The 16,601-nt window shown below is 50.7% G+C and overlaps 2 protein-coding genes across 11 annotated transcripts in view; one reads left to right on the top strand and one right to left on the bottom strand.

Annotated features, from left to right (window-relative positions):
* Nucleotides 1-9,637, bottom strand: part of CLUAP1 (clusterin associated protein 1) — a 35,436-nt gene extending 25,799 nt beyond the window's left edge. Inside the window, exons 1-5 of one of the 6 annotated variants that reach the window (XM_045047581.1) lie at nucleotides 9,414-9,637; nucleotides 6,372-6,483; nucleotides 4,968-5,052; nucleotides 3,931-4,110; nucleotides 1,256-1,351 (exon numbers count right to left, since the gene is read on the bottom strand). In XM_045047581.1, the coding sequence (XP_044903516.1) occupies nucleotides 1,256-1,351; nucleotides 3,931-4,110; nucleotides 4,968-5,052; nucleotides 6,372-6,472 (462 nt within the window). In that variant the 5' untranslated portion in view covers nucleotides 6,473-6,483; nucleotides 9,414-9,637. Of the gene's footprint in view, nucleotides 1-1,255; nucleotides 1,352-3,930; nucleotides 4,111-4,967; nucleotides 5,053-6,371; nucleotides 6,484-8,147; nucleotides 8,336-8,523; nucleotides 9,039-9,098; nucleotides 9,255-9,413 lie in introns of those variants that run through there. The other 5 variants (XM_019821043.3, XM_003998915.6, XM_045047582.1 and 2 more) reach the window with 5 other exon arrangements.
* CE3H16orf90 (chromosome E3 C16orf90 homolog) lies at nucleotides 516-15,274 on the top strand. Of its 5 annotated transcripts, none has more exons than XM_023246289.2 (3): nucleotides 516-830; nucleotides 14,173-14,523; nucleotides 14,926-15,274. In XM_023246289.2, exons 2-3 carry the CDS (start codon nucleotides 14,340-14,342, stop codon nucleotides 15,081-15,083), a joined length of 342 nt encoding a protein of 113 aa, XP_023102057.1. In that variant the 5' UTR covers nucleotides 516-830; nucleotides 14,173-14,339; the 3' UTR covers nucleotides 15,084-15,274. The 5 variants fall into 5 exon arrangements, with proteins under 5 accessions (XP_023102057.1, XP_023102056.1, XP_044903525.1 ...); XM_023246288.2 differs by lacking the exon at nucleotides 516-830 and adding an exon at nucleotides 10,825-11,184; XM_045047590.1 differs by lacking the exons at nucleotides 516-830; nucleotides 14,926-15,274 and adding exons at nucleotides 11,826-13,678; nucleotides 14,785-14,925.
* The last annotated feature ends 1,327 nt before the right edge of the window (nucleotides 15,275-16,601 follow it).

The following is a 16,601-nucleotide window of genomic DNA, read 5'->3' on the forward strand; positions in this document are numbered from 1 at the left end:
TGACATACCAGACCAGAACGAGATGAATTAACTGCATTGAACTTAAAAACGTGAGATGTGAGCACGTGTGCTTCCAATGACATACATCTTTACATGTAAGAGTTAAACAGCATCCATTTCTTCTTCAACCAGCGGCTCCCAAACTCTGCCGCACATTGGAATCACCCGGAGATCTTTAAAAGCTGGATGCCTGGCTCTTAGCCCCAGACATTCTGACTCACTGGTTTGGGGGACAACGTGGACATCAGGTGATTTAAAAGGACTATAGGAGCTCTGGAAGGGTTTTAGGAAGCACGCTCTTAAACAGCTCCTTACATGTAGTGGATGAAGCATTCTCCTTGATGGGCGCTGGCTGAAACAAGCATTGCAAATGAATTTTAACCCTAACATCCACTTCAGCTGAGTGGTTGGGACTGCCTGGGTCATGGGCTCCCCAAACCCGCTGCACGTCAGAATCATCCGGAGACTTCTAACCTCCAATGCCTACGTCATACTCCAAACCAATGACATCAGAACAGAAGCTGGTGTCCATTCTGATACCAGAACAGAAGCTGGTATCCACGCACACGTGATTCTACCGGGATGCAAGGTTTGGGAACCACGGGCTCAGAAGAGCACTATGTAGACAAGAATGCTGAGTTCCCCAGGATAAAGCACCATGATCAGCAAAGTCTGCTATGGCACTAGGAGGAAAGTTCCAGCAACATGCTACATAATTGCTATTTGTGAACTAGAAGCCACAGCTATTAAAAACAGACCAGTGGCCCTAGAAGCAAGAATGGCAGCTAACGCTGTGTATTACTTCCCAGCACGGGATCTCATTTAAGCAGGTACATTTATACGTACGTATATGTGTGTGTGTGTGTGTGTGTGTGTGTGTGTGTGTGTGTGTGTGTGTGTGTGTGTGTGTGTGTATAGATATATATGTATATATACACACTTAACGTTTACTCATTTTTGAGAGACAGAGAGAGAGAGCGCAAGCAAGGGTGGGGCAGAGAGAGAGGGAGACACAGAATCCGAAGCAGGCTCCAGGCTCTGAGCTGTCAGCACACAGCCTGACGCGGGGCTCAAACTAATGAACCGCGAGATCATGACCCGAGCCAAAGTCGGACACTCAACCGACTGAGCCACCCAGGAGCCCCAGTCAGGTATGGTTTAATGGAATCAGAAGGACCGGGAAAAGCAGAACTGGAAAGGAAACGCTGAAAAATGCTTCGTTGAGGAAGTATTCAAGCATCCGAATACTGCTTACCCTCAGCTCCACCTCCTTGCCCAGCAGGTCATACAGAGAGGCCCCTCTGGATGTGATCTCAGAAGCAAGCTGCCTGGCTGCTTTCAAGTCTGCAATCTGGAAGGAAAAATATCAAAAACGGAAACCTCGGTGACAGGTTTTTAACAGACATTCAGAATAACCATCGATTATTCTGTTTGTTTATTATTTGATTATTTGTTAACATCGACTCCTGCCTCCCATCAGGATACCTGACTACTGAACATGTTTTGCACGGGACACGTTACACCCTGCGGAGGCGCACTCCCAGGACACGTGGGGTGCTCCGAAAATCCAAATGCCAAGTCAAATGTATTCCTCAACCAGGAAGTGTAGCAGGAGGGTGAAAGGGACATGCTTCCTATTCCGACTCGGTCCCAACAGGGGACCCCGAAGGTAGCAGGGTGACCACAGGAGGGACAACCGGAGAGGCACACGTCCTACCGCAGAACCCCGGTGCCCCGCGTTCATCGCTCCCACCCCCCGAGCCCCCGCCTCTGGACGGGCCGCACAGGGCCAAGGCCCACGTGACGTAAGGCGCCCACAGCCCTGCAGCAGCGCCCGGCTCCCTCAAGGGTGGCAGCTGCTGCCGTGAAGATACGGCCCGTGGTCTGAGCACAGGCTTCTTTCTTAGGGTTCACAGGTCACCCCCTCTTCCTTGCATCTGCGACGTTTTCCAAAGAGCCCCAATGTTGCCTTGCTCTGCTCCCTCTTGCTCTCTTGCAATTACATGTCGCCCCCTCTTATTCCCAGACCACCAGCAACAAGGCTCCCTCTTCATTCACAGCTGAGGACTCTCTTCCCGCTTCTGCTTCCTCCAGCCCCAGCTGCACCCGCCTCACGGCAGCAAAGATCTGGTTTTCTCCGCGGGAGTCTCACCTCCCCCGCTTCCGGGCCTGGAGTACATCAGAGTCTGGTCCCCCGAAGTCTTTCTAGTCACACTCCCTCCTGAGTTCTGGCCCTAACGCCATCTATGACCTGAGGCCCGACACCTCACACTGAACGTGTGCCAGACCAAACGCCCCACCTTTCCCACCAAGCCCGCTCCCTCCATGCTCCCCTCTGTTTGGGAAACCAGCAGTCGGTCGGTTCCGGTGCTCAGACCAAAGACTTTAGAGCTAGGATGTCTGATACCGCACGGACTTGCCACATGTGGCCATTTTCAATGTTAAAATGTTTAAAATTGAATAAAATTTAGAAAAGAAAAAAATGAATAAAGAAGTAAATTAAAAAATTTAGAACCCACCCGGCTGTGCTAGCTACGCGTGGCTAGTGGCTGCCGTACCGTGCGGTGCGGATAAAGAACCCATCCGTCATCACAGACAATTCTACCGGACAGCGTGGCTGTAGGATCTTCCTTGCACTGTCTGTTTTCTCTCAACTCACATCCAAGCCCCCAAGATCTACGTTCAAAGAAGGTTCTAACTTCCGGTCACTTCTTTCCACGGAGGCGTCTCACTCCTGGTTAAAAACCTAGGTGTGGTTTCTCTGGCCTGACCACGGGCAACCGCCAAGGTTTTCCCTGGCGGGCCCCACGGGGAGAGCTGCGCCCACCGAGCACCAGAAGAGACTCCTCGCTGCAGGCTCTGAAGGGAGTGGCAGTCAAGGACTCCGGCCCCCTGACACACTGGTTCCTACAAAATATCCGCCTTCCTAGCCCCAGGGCCTCCCCTCCCAGGTCTCCCATCCGCGGGCTCGGGCTCGGGCTGAGGTCCTCTCTGGTGCCTCCCAGGCTTCCCTGTTAGGGACCTGGGGAGAAAACCCGAGGACACTCTCCCCAAAGACCCAGCACCCACCACTCTGCCACTCCTGGTCCTCCCCCACCTCAGGGTGAAAAGTGCTGGAGCCTTTTGTTCAGCGCTCCCTCAGGACACAACCCACGACTGGTGCGCCCTCTCCTGGGAGAAAAAGGAATGGCGTCGGGGTGGGGGCGGGGGGGGGGGTACACTTCCTCTGCTTTTAGCCCCTTGCCCAAACCATGACAGTAAGTGACTCAGGACTTAACTTCCACTTCTGACTTGCTGCTTGAACCAAGACTCCAATGCCTGGCAACTCAGCTCCCTCCTACCTCAGCTGAGCTCCTGACGTCACCCGCTTGGTTCAAAGTCACTGTCATCTCTTGCTTTGTAACAGGCCCACCTCCAACCTCACCTCCCCCCTCAGTCTGATCTCACTCACCCCAGCGGCCAGAGTGATGCTCTTAACACAGAATTTCAAATCCCTTCCCGTCCTCCTGCTGAAGATGGCACCTCTCCCATCTCCCTACTGAAGACACCTGCCCCGGCCCTCCCCGCCCCTGCCCTGCTTTACAGTTCCCCACACATCGGCCACCTGTGACCTGACATTCCTTCTGCTGTGTGGTTTAGTCTGACGCCCCTAACTGAGCCACAGGAAGAGCGGGCTTCCGTCCTCGATGTTCATGCCCGCATCCCCTGCGCCTGAACTGTGCCTGGCATAGAGCGGGCTCTCGATAAGGAGCTGGGTTAATTTACCGCGGCTTCTGTTTGCATCCAAGTGCCGACGAGGGCAAAACTGAAAAACTGCTCTCAGTTAAGGCGTAAGGAAAGAAGTGGTGCCGGGAGTATCTGACAGGGTCCATTTCAGACTCTAAGAAATAAATATCCCGTCCCTCACCAGGAGCCTTTCATGGTCCTCACCTTTGAGCCGAGATCAAACTTGAATTTGCTGACGTCCTCTTCTCCTATCTTCGAGCCCTCCAGCCCTTTGGTCTTCATGGCGTTATAAAGGACAGAGGTGATCTTGAGAAGTTCTTTCACTGCATACCCATCTGCCTGATAAAGCTTCTTGGTATTGAGTTTTATATGTGCCTTGGTGGCCTATTTTCAGACAAAAGAAGGGTAACAGTTGAAGGCCCTTTGCACGAAAAATCTAAATCAAATCCTATGTAGGTAATTTGAAAATCTCTCTTCAGTAACCTGACTGTACTAAGGGCCAAACTTTCAAGCGGCCCAAGCACTGCAAGCGGGTGTGTAAACGGACGCCATCTGGATGGAGAGCAATTTGGGACAATTTGGGACACTTTGGGACAAGACAATTACCAATGCACGTTATCTTCGCCCCAACAATTCCAATCCTAAGGACTCATGCTAGAGACGCAGTCATGAAGAAAATGCTATGTACAGGTTATTCACGACAGCGCTGTTTCAGAGAGCCAAAGTTACAAACGTCTGAATGCCTATCTGTATATAAACCACATAAATCATGGTATACCCAAAAAAGCACTACTACTCAGCTATAAGAAAGAATGAGGAAGCTGTATTTGTATTTGGAAAGTTCTCCAAAATGTACCATTAAGAAAGCAAGATCCCAAACACCATGTGTGTAAAGGAAGGGCAAAGAACGTATATTGTATTTGCTTACCTATGCATAAAGAAACTCTGGAAGACGCGACTGGGGACGGAACTGGGTCAACGGGCAGGCAGGATAAAAAGCCATTCTACTGTTTCACGTTTTTAAAAAATGTTGAACCACGACATCTATTACCCATTCAAAACTAACGAAATAGAATTCTTAACAAACAATGAATTAAAAACAGAACCCCAAAACTCTGTGCTGGTGAAACGGCTACCGGAAACCTGCTAACGGGAGGCGGTCAGAAACCCGCAAGCGGCCCTAACGAGGACTCCTCTCCAGTGGGGTTAGTGTTATCACTGTCACAAAGCTGGGAACTAACCATGAACTGGGCAATTGCCTTAATGAAGAAAACTCGGTCTTGTTCAGTCTCCACATCTGAAGGGATGTCAGTGTGAGGTTCATACCTTTCACAGAAAGAAAAGACACAAGTTAATGAAGTGGAAAGTTAACACAAGAGAAAGCAGGCAGCTGAGGGGATCTGTGACAATTAGCTCTTGGAGTCCCCAGCTAAGGGGGCAAGGTTAAGAGAGACCTCAAAAGCAGCATAAAATGCTAAACACTCAAGGGAGTGAGTCCTCACCAAAGAACAGATTTATGGGATTCCAAAAATCAAGTCTGGGGCTCAGCATACAAACTTAAATCTGTCTCAGACCTGAAAGTGTAATTAACATAATCAGAACTAGTACTCTAGCCGACAGCCCTTGACACAGGGCTAACGCGTGAGGTTGGGAAGCGGGGAGTTACAGGTGCCACTGACGACCCGCCAGGGGTCAGAAGTCAGCAGTCTTCTTTCTAGGCAGCCTGCATGCTAAGAAGGGTTTTTATGCTTTTCAAGGATTATCACAAACAAAACACGTGTAAGAATTTGCAACAAAGATCTTATGTAGCCTGTGACAGCTAAAATAGTCACAATCCCCTTAGAAAAGTCTGCCAACCCTGAATCGTGGTAGATTTCTCACACAGAATGAAATTTAAATCTTGGTAATTTCTACTCCAGTACTCATCAGAGTATGTGGGGAGACCATCACTCCCTGTGGAAGTGAGAGCATGAAGAGGCGCTTGGACCTGAGCGCAGTGCATGCTTCCGACTAAGAAATCTCCTTTTACCACTGCCTGGTATATTCCCTTCTACCACAGTGTTCTTGGTACTCCACTGATTTTTTTTTTTTTTAACATTTATTTATTTTTGAGAGACAGACAACGAGCAGGGGAGGGGTAGAGAGAGGTAGACACAGAATTGGAAGCAGGTTCCAGGCTCTGAGGTCTCAGCACAGAGCCCTATGTGGGGCCTGAACCCACAAACCATGAGATCATGACCTGAGCTGAAGTCAGACGCTTAAATGACTGAGCCACCCAGGCGCCCCGATACTCCACTGATTTTTAACAGGTTACAAAGGAGTCTGTCAAACTCACAATTTATTGAGTTCTTGGGGTGCCCGGGTGGCTCAGTTGGTTAAGTGTCCAACTTTGGCTCAGGTCATGATCTCACAGTTTATGGGTTCGAGCCCCGCGTCGGGCTCTGTGCAGACAACTCAGAGCCTGGAGCCTGCTTTGTATTCTGTCTGTCCATCTCTCTCCCTCTCTTTCTCTCTCCAACATAAATAAATGTTAAAAAAAATTTTTTTTAATTTACTGAATTCTTCCTTTTGCTTCACAACGGTATCCTATTCTTGGTAGCTATGGAATATGGTATTCATTCTTAGACCTCAATAAAAGTTCTAACCGTTTCACCAGCCAAAGAAGCACTTCAGACACAAGTCCAAAATTTGGCGTGCGGAAATTTTCCATAGAGATATGTCGAGGGTATCCCAAGGCTCTCATCATCTCTGTGAAATCTGTCCAAAGGTAAAACAATACAGTCAGTTCCCCATCAAAGACCAACCACTTACTAACTTCGACATTTCCCTTGCTTTCCCTGGTTATTCCCAACATATTGACAGTTTGGGGGACTATTTATCAACTCTCTAAGAGGGGAAGTAAAAAGGAGATGAAAGTTGAAATACCTCCTCTGCTTCCTGAAAAACATTGAAGTTCAACGGGAGGGCAAAGTAAAAGCTTTACATTGTAACAGAGTTTAGGGACCAGCTGTGAATCTGTCTTTGATAGGTCATTTCTCTTGGATATCTTTCTCTGTACTATTCAAAATAAGAATTACTTGTGGGGCAGGGTTCCCTCCCTAAGGAGAGAAAAAAAAAAAAAAAAAAAAAAAACTCAAGGCAACCGGGCTATGCACGTACCACACGTATGTGACAACATCCGTCACGACCTTGTAACAGGAGACCCCTAGTTCAGACTACGTGTTTGTGTCTTACCATATATGGGAGACAAAGAAGTAAAAAATAGATTTAAAAAACTACACCGCGAGGCACTGGGGGCTCAGTTCTTCGGGTACGAACCCAACTGAGCAGTGCCGGCAAGAACAAAGTTGCTTCCCGGAAAGAAAAGCCTCAGTGTCACGACTCTGCCCGAGGATCCTGCTACACCTGGCTTTATACAAGGTCATAAGGGAAAAATACATTACATGTGAACAGTGGTTATGTTTAGAGGTGATGGTGGTCAGGGAGAAGTTCACCTGAGTTATGTGGAGTTGTCTTTCTTATCTTTGTTTAGTGAGCATGTAGGACTAAGGTCCTATATAACCCAAATTTTAAAGGTTAATTGCATATTTAAAGAAATCTTAAAGAGAATGGTGGAACTATATAGCAATACTTAGATTTTTTTTTATATACACCAGAACAAGAAACAACACTACTAATACTTTTCGAAACCGGAGGTGGTGGTCACTAAGCTTTGAGCAGAATGAGCAAATGAACACAACAAACGTTTTTTGCGTTTCCACTACGCGCCAAGGTCTATATTCGGTGCGCTTCTGGCTACAGAATGCCTGTCCTCGCCCTTCCTGAAGGTTCGACATATCTCAGCGACATTCACAAATAAACTTCCTGGGCACCGGAGGTTAGGTTGGATGTCAGCAGGCAACAGAAGAGAAGGTACGAGCAAAGGAAAGAGTAGAGGCACAGAGGGCCTCTGTCACTGTTTTCTGGGAAATGTGAACAGAGCGGGGGCAAATAATGTGGCAGTCTTCCCACCACACAGCCAGGAACTGCCTAAATCCGTCCTCCTATTGAGTTGTCAGGTTCGGTTAATTCCGCAAAATGGGGACAATTTGAGACTCTTACCATAAATTGCACACACGTTTGGCATTCGTTAAGGGCAAAATGTTCAGAAATTCCCTTCTTATATCTTCCCCCCCAACACAACTCCATTGAGCGTCCCCTAGCAGAACGCTGGCCTCGGCCTCTAACTGGGGGGTGGGGCAGAAACTGGTCTCTACAACGCACAGTCCCCCCAGACCCCGCAAATCCCAGAGGTCGTAATTCACACCATGGTACTACCAGGGGTGTCAATAAAACGCGATGCCTCCAGTCACAACTGAAAGGAGTAATCTAATGGTGACATTTCCAGCAATTCGGTTGGAAAACTGGCAGTAAAGACTCACCCCGAACCACCACGTTGGCAATCACCGGCTCCACCCACGCAGGTGGAGCCAGTCTGCTCAACCGCTTCAGATTCAGAAAATGACGGTGCATAAAAGGCAAGAGAATTCGATTCACACAGTGCCAAGTCCGGATCGTTGGTTCCACCCAGTTCTAGCTGCGTGACCTAAAGCAAGCAACTTTACCTCTCTGTGGCTCAAAGTATTTCATCCCTATTACACTACCTACCTCACTGCCAAAGCGAGGACTAAAATACCGTATTGAATGTGAAACGCCTGGTGTGTAACAGGTGCTCCAAAGAATTAGTAACGAATTCTCTTATCCGGATTCCACTTCCCCACCCTTCCTGCAAAGGCGTCTGGGCTCCCTTCTCCTCACCAGCTCTGTTAGGAAGCACGCAGGCTTTGGAAGTTAGACAACCTGAATTCAAACTCCAGCGCCAGCTCTCACCGCCTGTGTCCTCTGACCGAGTTACCTGACCTGGCTGCCCGTTTCCTCCTCTCTAAATACGGGAGCACAGAGTAGCTCCGAGGAGTAAATGAAACGATGCACACGCACAGGAACTACCTGGCAGATCGTAAAAAATTCGATATCAGCTGCAACTATTATCAATCACCAGTCCCCTCCTCGGTTTTCTGAGCTCTTAAGCTAACCCCACTCAAAAACGTCTCATCGTCTTCCAATACGGCAGCGAGCAGCCCCGTGTGGCAATGCAAGTCCTATGAAATTAGATACAATTAACCCCGGCTCCTCAGCCGCACTAGCCACACGCGGCCGCGGGCACACACACAACCCCCCGCCATCGCAGAGACAAGGCTGGGGCGCCCAGCCTGGAAGGGGGGGGGCGGCAGCGGGCAGGGACACCCCTGAGCCGCACAGTCTCGAGGGGGGGTTCTGGCCATGCAAGCCTCGGACCGAGGACCCGCAGGTGACAGCGGGCAGGTATGCCTTACTGCGGAGGTCGCGGAAAGACATGGCGCTCTGATCCCCAGCAGCCTGGAGTCTGGGTCGCTCGCCCTCAGCGCTCACGGGTTTCTATGGCAACACACCCAGCCCTCAACGGCGCGCGGCCGGGGCCAAACAAGACTGGGCCGGAAGGGGCCCGGTCGCGCGCGTGCGCATGCGCAAGCAAGAGGGTGCGTCTGGCGACGCTGAGGGATTCCGGTCGCGGCCAGGGGCTGCGAGTGTGCAGCCTTTGCGTACCCTTCACACACGTTGCAAACAGACATGTGGCCCTGGCGGACACATTCTGATCACCTACTACGTGCCTGACACTGTGCTAGGCGCTCTACGTACTGCTTCACATTTCTTCCTTAACTCCCCTAGACAGAATGTACGGTAATGTTACGAAGCCGGGTCTCCCTCCTGGGTCCCGTGCCCAGCACATTTCTCTCTGCCATGGGTAAACTTGCTGGCTTCACCGGCGACCGAAGGCCCAGAGAAGCGGCAACAGCGTGAAGGGGCGAGGCCCGGGATGCAGCTGAGCGAAAACCCAGGCTGACCACCAGGCGGCGACAGGCGGCTCTGCCGCGACCGCGCCTGCGCAGCCGGCTCGGGCTTCACAACAGGCCGGAAATCGGCCCCGGTCCTTGCAGGTCGGGGATTGTCCTGGCAACCGTGGCTCTTGGGGCGTGGGTGTGGGCGTGAGCCCGTGGAGGGAGTGTGGGGCTGCTAGGTGAGGGATGCGCGTGACACGTGGCCTGGCCGCTGGGAGATCCCGTGGGAGTCCTCCCTGCCTGGCTGCCAAGGTGGGAGGCAGGCGACCGAGAGGGGCTGGGGGCGTGAATGAAGTGTGCCGAGTCCGGAAGGGCGGGCCAAGAGGAGGTAGTGCCACTCTGGCCACCCTCCTCCCTGTTGGTGTGGGCAAGGAACCGACGCACAAAGGCTCGGACCTTAAAGAGAGTCCCGAAATAGAGCCCACACACCTGGTCGCGCTTTCGTGGAGAGTTTTGTTTTTCCCTAAACGTAAAGCTTAAAATCTATAGTTTTCTAGAAGAAAACTTAGGGGAAACGTGTTGTGACTGTGTTGAGCAAGATCTCTTAGATACACCAGAAGTATGAGCCCTTAAAAAAAAAAAAAAGTTTAGAAAAAAATACATTGGACTGCAGCAAAATTTAAAACTGCTCTTCAAGACACTTTTAAGAAAATGAAAAGATAGCCCACAGTCTAGAAAAAAATATCCACGAAACACACGTGACAGGAAGATTTGTATCCAGAATACATAATGAACTCTCAAAATCAGTAAGAAAGCAAATCAGTTAGAAAGCAGACAAAAAGGGGGCGCCTGGGTGGCTCAGTCTGTTGAGCCTCCGATTTAGGCTCAGGTCATGACACGTGGTTGAGGAGTTCAAAAACCCTGACAGTGCGACGCTTTCAAAGAATGTGGGGCAACTTGAACTTTTGTATATTATTGGTGAGAATCTAAAACAGTGCAGCCACTTTGCAAAACCGGTAATTTTTTATAAAGTTAAATATATATTTAACATAGGGCTGGGGCGCCTGGGTGGCTCAGTCGGTTAGGCCGCCAACTTTGGCTCAGGTCGTGATCTCACGGTCTGTGAGTTTGAGCCCCGCGATGGACTCTGTGCTGACAGCGCAGAGCCTGGAGCCGGCTTCCAGTTCTGTGTCTCCCTCTCTCTGCCCCTCCCCTGCTCATGCTCTGTCTCAAAGATAAATATTAAAAACAAAAAACAAAAAACAAAACATATGGCTGAGGAATCCTTCTCCTAAGTGTTTGCCCAAGAGAAACAAAAACTTAGGTTCACACAAAAACCTGTACACAAACATTGATCCCAAAACTTGAAAGCATTCAAACGGACATCCCTCAATTTATGAATGGATAAATTGTGATACATCCATATAATGGATTACCACTCAGCTGTAAAAAAAGAAACTGCTGATATATATAGGAGGACAATGCTGAAGCTCCAATGCCTTATGCTAACTGGAAGAAGCCGGACTCAAAAGACTACGTAGTGTATGATTCCGTTTACGTGACAGTCTGGATAAGAAGACAAATCAATAGTTGCCAGGAGAAGGTAGGTGCAAAAGAATATTTGGAGGGTGATGGAACTGTTCTATATCTTTTTTTTTGAAAAATTTTTAACGTTTATTTATTTTTAAGACCGAGAGAGACAGAGCATGAATGGGGGAGGGTCAGAGAGAGGGAGACACAGAATCTGAAACAGGCTCCAGGCTCTGAGCGGTCAGCACAGAGCCTGATGCGGGACTCAAACTCACGGACCACGAGATCATGACCTGAGCCAAAGTCAGCCACTTAACCGACTGAGCCACCCAGGCGCCCCATGAACTGTTCTATATCTTGATCGTGGTGCTAACTATATGACAGTAGGTGTTTATAAAAACTTACAGAACTATGCACAAAAAAAGGTCAGTTTTACCATATCTAAAATTGTATCTCAGTAAGCATGACTAAAATCAAAAAAGTTTTAAAAAAGCAAAACTAGAGTGCCCGAGTGGCCCAGTTAGTTAAGTGTCCGATTCGATTTCAGCTCAGGTCATGATCTCACGATTTGTAAGAACCTGCTTGGGATTCTCTCTCTCCTTCTCTCTCTGCCCCTCCCCCACTCTCGAAATAAAGAAATAACCTATTGTCAATTCTTTGGGGTATATACCTAGGAGCGGAATTACTGGGTTGTATCGCAATTCTATGTTTAACTTGTAGAGGAACTGCTAAACTGTTTTCCCACAGTGGTTGCACCATTTTACATCCCCACCAGCAGTGTAAGAAGGTTCTAACTTCTCCAACATTTTCATTAATATTGTCATTTTTTTTTCTTATAGCCATCCTCATGGGTATAAAGTAGTATCTCACGATCATTTAAATTTGTAATTCCCTAATGACTAATGATGTTCAACATCTTTTCATGTGCTTACTAACCATTTGAGTATCTTCTTCGGGAAAAATGTCTGTTCAAGTTCTTCATCCTTTTTCAGATTAAGTTTTTGTTGAGTTTTTAAGAGTTCTTTATAGATTCTGGATACTGTGCTTATCAGATATATAATTTATAAGGGTATCCCATTCTGTAGTCTTTTCACTTCTTGATAGTGTCTTTTGTAGCACACAAATTTTCAATTTTGACGAGGTCCAATTTATTTTTTCTTTTGTTGCTTGTGCTTTTGTTATTATATCTAAGAAACCACTGCCAAATCCAGGGTCGTGAAGTTTACCCCTGTGTTTTCTTTAAATAGGTTTACAGTTTTAGCTCCTACAGGTAGGTCTTCATTGTATTTTGAGGTAATGTTTGTAAATGATGTGAGGTAGGGGTCCAACTCCATTCTTTGCCATCTGGCCGTCCAGTTGTCCCAGCACCATTGTTGAAGAGACTATTTTTCTCCTATTGAATAATCTTGGCACCCTTGTTGAAAATCAATTGACCAGAGATGCATAGGTTTATTTCTGGAGTCTCTTTTCTATTCTATTGGTTAGGACGTCTATCCTTATGCCAGTTCCACACTCTGGGTTACTGTAGGATTATAGTAAGTGTTGCAAACAGCGGTAAGGAATCTTCAAACTTTTTCTTTTTTGGAGAGTGTTGCTGTCTCAACCAGGTTAAACCTTCAGTCCATGAACAAGGATACACACACACACACACACACACACACACACACACACGTGTGTGTGTGTATGTTTCCCTTTTTTCTAGCACTTTGTAGTTTTCAGTATGTCTTCCACCTCCTTGGTTAAATTTATTCCTGTTTTATTCTTTTTATTTGCTACTATGTAAAAATACAATTAATTTTTGTGTGTTGATCTTGTGTCCTGCAACTAATGAGCTGAACTTTTTATCTCTAACGGTTTTATCCAAATAGGTTTTGTTTTTACATGTGACTTCATGTTTTCCCTATATGAGAACAGGTATCTGCGTATGAGAAGTTTAACTTTTGAAGAAACTGTCTCCCAAAGCAGTCATATCACTTTACATGCCCCCCAGCAGTGCACAGAGCCCCAGTTCCTCCACATCCGTCCTTACACTTGGTACGACCCACATGATACCCCATCATCAACTTACAGGGCAATGGACGGTTAGAAAAATTAAGTGACTTGCGCAGCCACCCCAAACCACCTTCTCAGCAGGCTCAAAGCACTCGCTCAGATCTCACCAAGTCTGTGCCCTTAGAGCCTCATTTCCCACCCACGGATGAGCAAACTGACACCCCAAGAGGTCACTGAGGGAGTGACTCTCCGACCTTCAAGACCTGAGTCTGTTTTGTGTGGCCTGTCCCAAACCAGAAGATCAGGGACCTCCTCTAGGATTCCACTCCCTTCCCTTGCCCTCCACCCACCCTTCCCCTACCCCGGGGCATCATACTCTCCCAAACTTGGGGGTCCAGGAAGGCTGGGAGTGTTCCGTTTGACATCACAGAGCCGGTTGCCACGGGAGACGTGCAGACCCAGGCAGGGGAGAGCCGAGCCCTGCTGCACAGGAGGCCCAGCAGCTCCTCCCCCACCACGCTGGCCCTCCATGGAAGCCTTGGTCTGTGCGTTCTCTGAGCTGCGCATAAGAGAAGGTGCCGGGCTGCAGGGAGGAGTGGCAGGAGGAGAGATGCCCTCCGGTCCCCACCTGGGCCCAAAGCCACCGGAGCGGCCTCAGGGACATGCATGCTTGGGAGAGGGGAACGGCCAATGGTCTAGGCTGTGTGATCCCACAGTGGGCCTGGACCCACTGTGCAATTTCTATACTGACACCGGAATGCTCTTTCTAGGCTAGGGGGGCAAAAATGGGTGGTAGAAAGGGCTTGAAAATCCTGAAAAAAATCTTTGTGCCACGGTCTCGGGCTTCTCAGACCTCCCTGTCGGATGGGAAAGGGAAGAGGAGTAACATGTTGGGTGAGGGTTGGCGGGAGGCAGGGGACTGAGCCTGTTTGGCGGACAGGCAGGCCGAGGCTCGGCAAGCCGCGGGTGGTGCCCATTACGCGAGCTGGCCTTAAAGCACGGGACTGTGTTCTCCCCTCGCGGCTGCCGCGGCCTGCGAGCCACCACCCTCCTGCTCTTCCCTCTGCAGATGCAGTGAGCTGGGCCCGAGGACATCCCAGCCACCCCGACACGCCACCCAACATCTACGAGGGGGGCCTGGGGGCCCAGCAGCAGTGCCCCGGTGCCCAGGGAAGCAAGCCCAAGAACTTCCGGCTGCGCCACCTCCGGGGCCTGGGTCTCTACCTGCCGAGCCACATGCAGCCCGCCGGCCAGGGTGAGAGCCACTGGCTGGGCCAGCTCATGGCCAGGGGCTGCCTCCCACCACCCGAGGGTATGGCCTGGCCGCTAGACCTGCCACACGGGACTTTGGGCCCAGGGGACAGCCACCGCTCAGTTCTTCTGGAAACTCAAGTGCCCGGGGACAGCCTGGAAAATCCAGGTGAGGCAGGGCTGGGGACAGGAGGTTAAGACCCAGAGAAGGGTTTGTTGGGGACTCAGATGGACCCAGATGGGCCCTTCTTCACTCCCGAGGTTCCTGGGTTCCTATCCCAGCTTTGCCTTCAATGAGGGACCTTGGACTTCATCCCCACCACCCCACCCCCAGCTTCAGTTTGCCCATTTGTAAAATGAGGGGGCTGAGTTAGACAAGGGTCCTTCTGGCTTGAACCATCCATTTCCTTCTTTCTCCTCCCTTCCTTAGGGCTCTCTTTATGGAGAACTGCTCCTCCTTTCCTATTCTGAAGAATGCCAGGTTCGGGGTGGGGTGTGCGGTGGTCATAGGATGGGCTAGCAACCTCCCTTCAGTCCCTCCGAGTGATTCCTCTCCGTCCACTTTCTTCAGCTTCCAGTTCCAGCGTGGACCCGGCCAAGGGTGCCCCCTCCCAGCCTGCTCCGCCAGAAGGCTTGGGGCTCAGGCCGAAGAGGTCCTGGGGGGCCTCAGAGGAGTCCACATGTCCCTTGTGCAAGAGAACCCGCTCTGGGGCTCTGGAGAGACCATAGGGATCTGATGGCAGGACTGGCTGTCCCAGCCCGGGACGGGAGAGGAAAGGATGGCTCAGGAGAGGGAGGCAGGTCCAGAGAGGAAGGGCTCAGCCCCCACCAGGAGTCACCCCACAGAGACACCCCAGCAGCTGCCCAGCACCAGAGCCTGGGCCTCAGGAAAACTCAAGGCGGGGGGGGGGGGGGGGGGGGGGGGGAGGAGGGAGGAGGAGGTCCCGTGAGAGGAACAGAAAAAAAAATAGAAGCCCTTGCAGCCTGCTCCAACTCAGGTCAGCCACCTGTACCTGGGAGGCCAGGCTGATCGGAGACCTGGGCTCCCAAGAGGCTGGGAAGCCCACAGGTCTAATTTTAATAAAAGCCAAGGCCTGAACCTTCTTGTCCCCGGGTCGGTCTGTGGGGAGGTCAATGCACAGAGTCTCTCAGAGAAGCTGCCAGCTGCACTGAGAGCAAAGTTCTGGGTTGATGCCAGGGAGGACCCAAGGTGCTCCCACCCTTGGTTGAGGAGCGAACGCCTTCTTCTGGATGAAACTCCCAGAAGGTTTCTCGGATGGGCAAGGTCTCGACAGACCTAAACGCGAGGCGTGGGATTCTGGCCGAGGCAGCAGAGGACGAACGCAAGCAGGCCGTGTGTAGGGAGCGTGCCAGGAAGAGAGCAAGTTCCCAACCTGGGCAGAGCTGCTGGCCTGAACCCCACGCTGCCGCTCACCCAGGCCTTGGTGGGGTTCACTGCTCTGTGGGGCCCCCCGGCCATCCTGTCCCTCCGGGCAGGATGGGCACAGCCCTTCTCCCTGCTGGGCTGGACTCCAGGCACCTCAGCTTGGACTCCTCTGTCCCAACGTGTGTCAGCATCAGCTCTCTTGACGCTGGGGCCGGATTTTTGTCGCAGCAGCCATCCCTGCATCGTAGGATGTCTAGCAGCCTCCACCCACTGGATTCCCATAGGACTCTCCTCCCAATGTGTCAACCAAGTGTCTCCAGTGTCCAGTGTCCCCTGGGGGAGACAGAATCACTCTGGTTGAGACCCTCTGCTCTACATCACTAGAACTCAGCCCAGTAGGGACAGGAGGGGAGGACCTGGGTTCATCTCAATGCCCCCCGTGTGGCTGACTTCCAGTCCCGGCAACCCTGCTCGGGCTAGGGCTGAGCTCGTCCCACCATGGGCTCCTGGGTGATGACCCAGGACCAGACCACATGTGATGATGTCAAGGACACTATGGATACCTGGGTTCCTTCCAGATGCAGGGAAATAATCCCTCAGAGCCCCTCCCTGCCCCTGTACCCCGGTCCCACCCTTGGACATTTTGTAGGCCCCTGGTCAGCAGATTCTGGGGACTCGGGTCCCTGGGTGGATGTGGACTTGGGCAGTGGGAGCCTGAGGTGGCAGCAGCCAGACAGCAGCCCCAGGAGGACTGAAGAGAGTAGGTGTTTGAATCCTCCAGCTGGACTGCGACAGGGACACAGCCGCCTAGCGGATCTACCAGATGAGCCACTGGGCAGTGACAAAAAGGGCGGCTCCCT

The sequence above is a fragment of the Felis catus genome, chromosome E3 (assembly GCF_018350175.1).
Source record: "Felis catus isolate Fca126 chromosome E3, F.catus_Fca126_mat1.0, whole genome shotgun sequence".
Taxonomy (NCBI): domain Eukaryota; kingdom Metazoa; phylum Chordata; class Mammalia; order Carnivora; family Felidae; genus Felis; species Felis catus.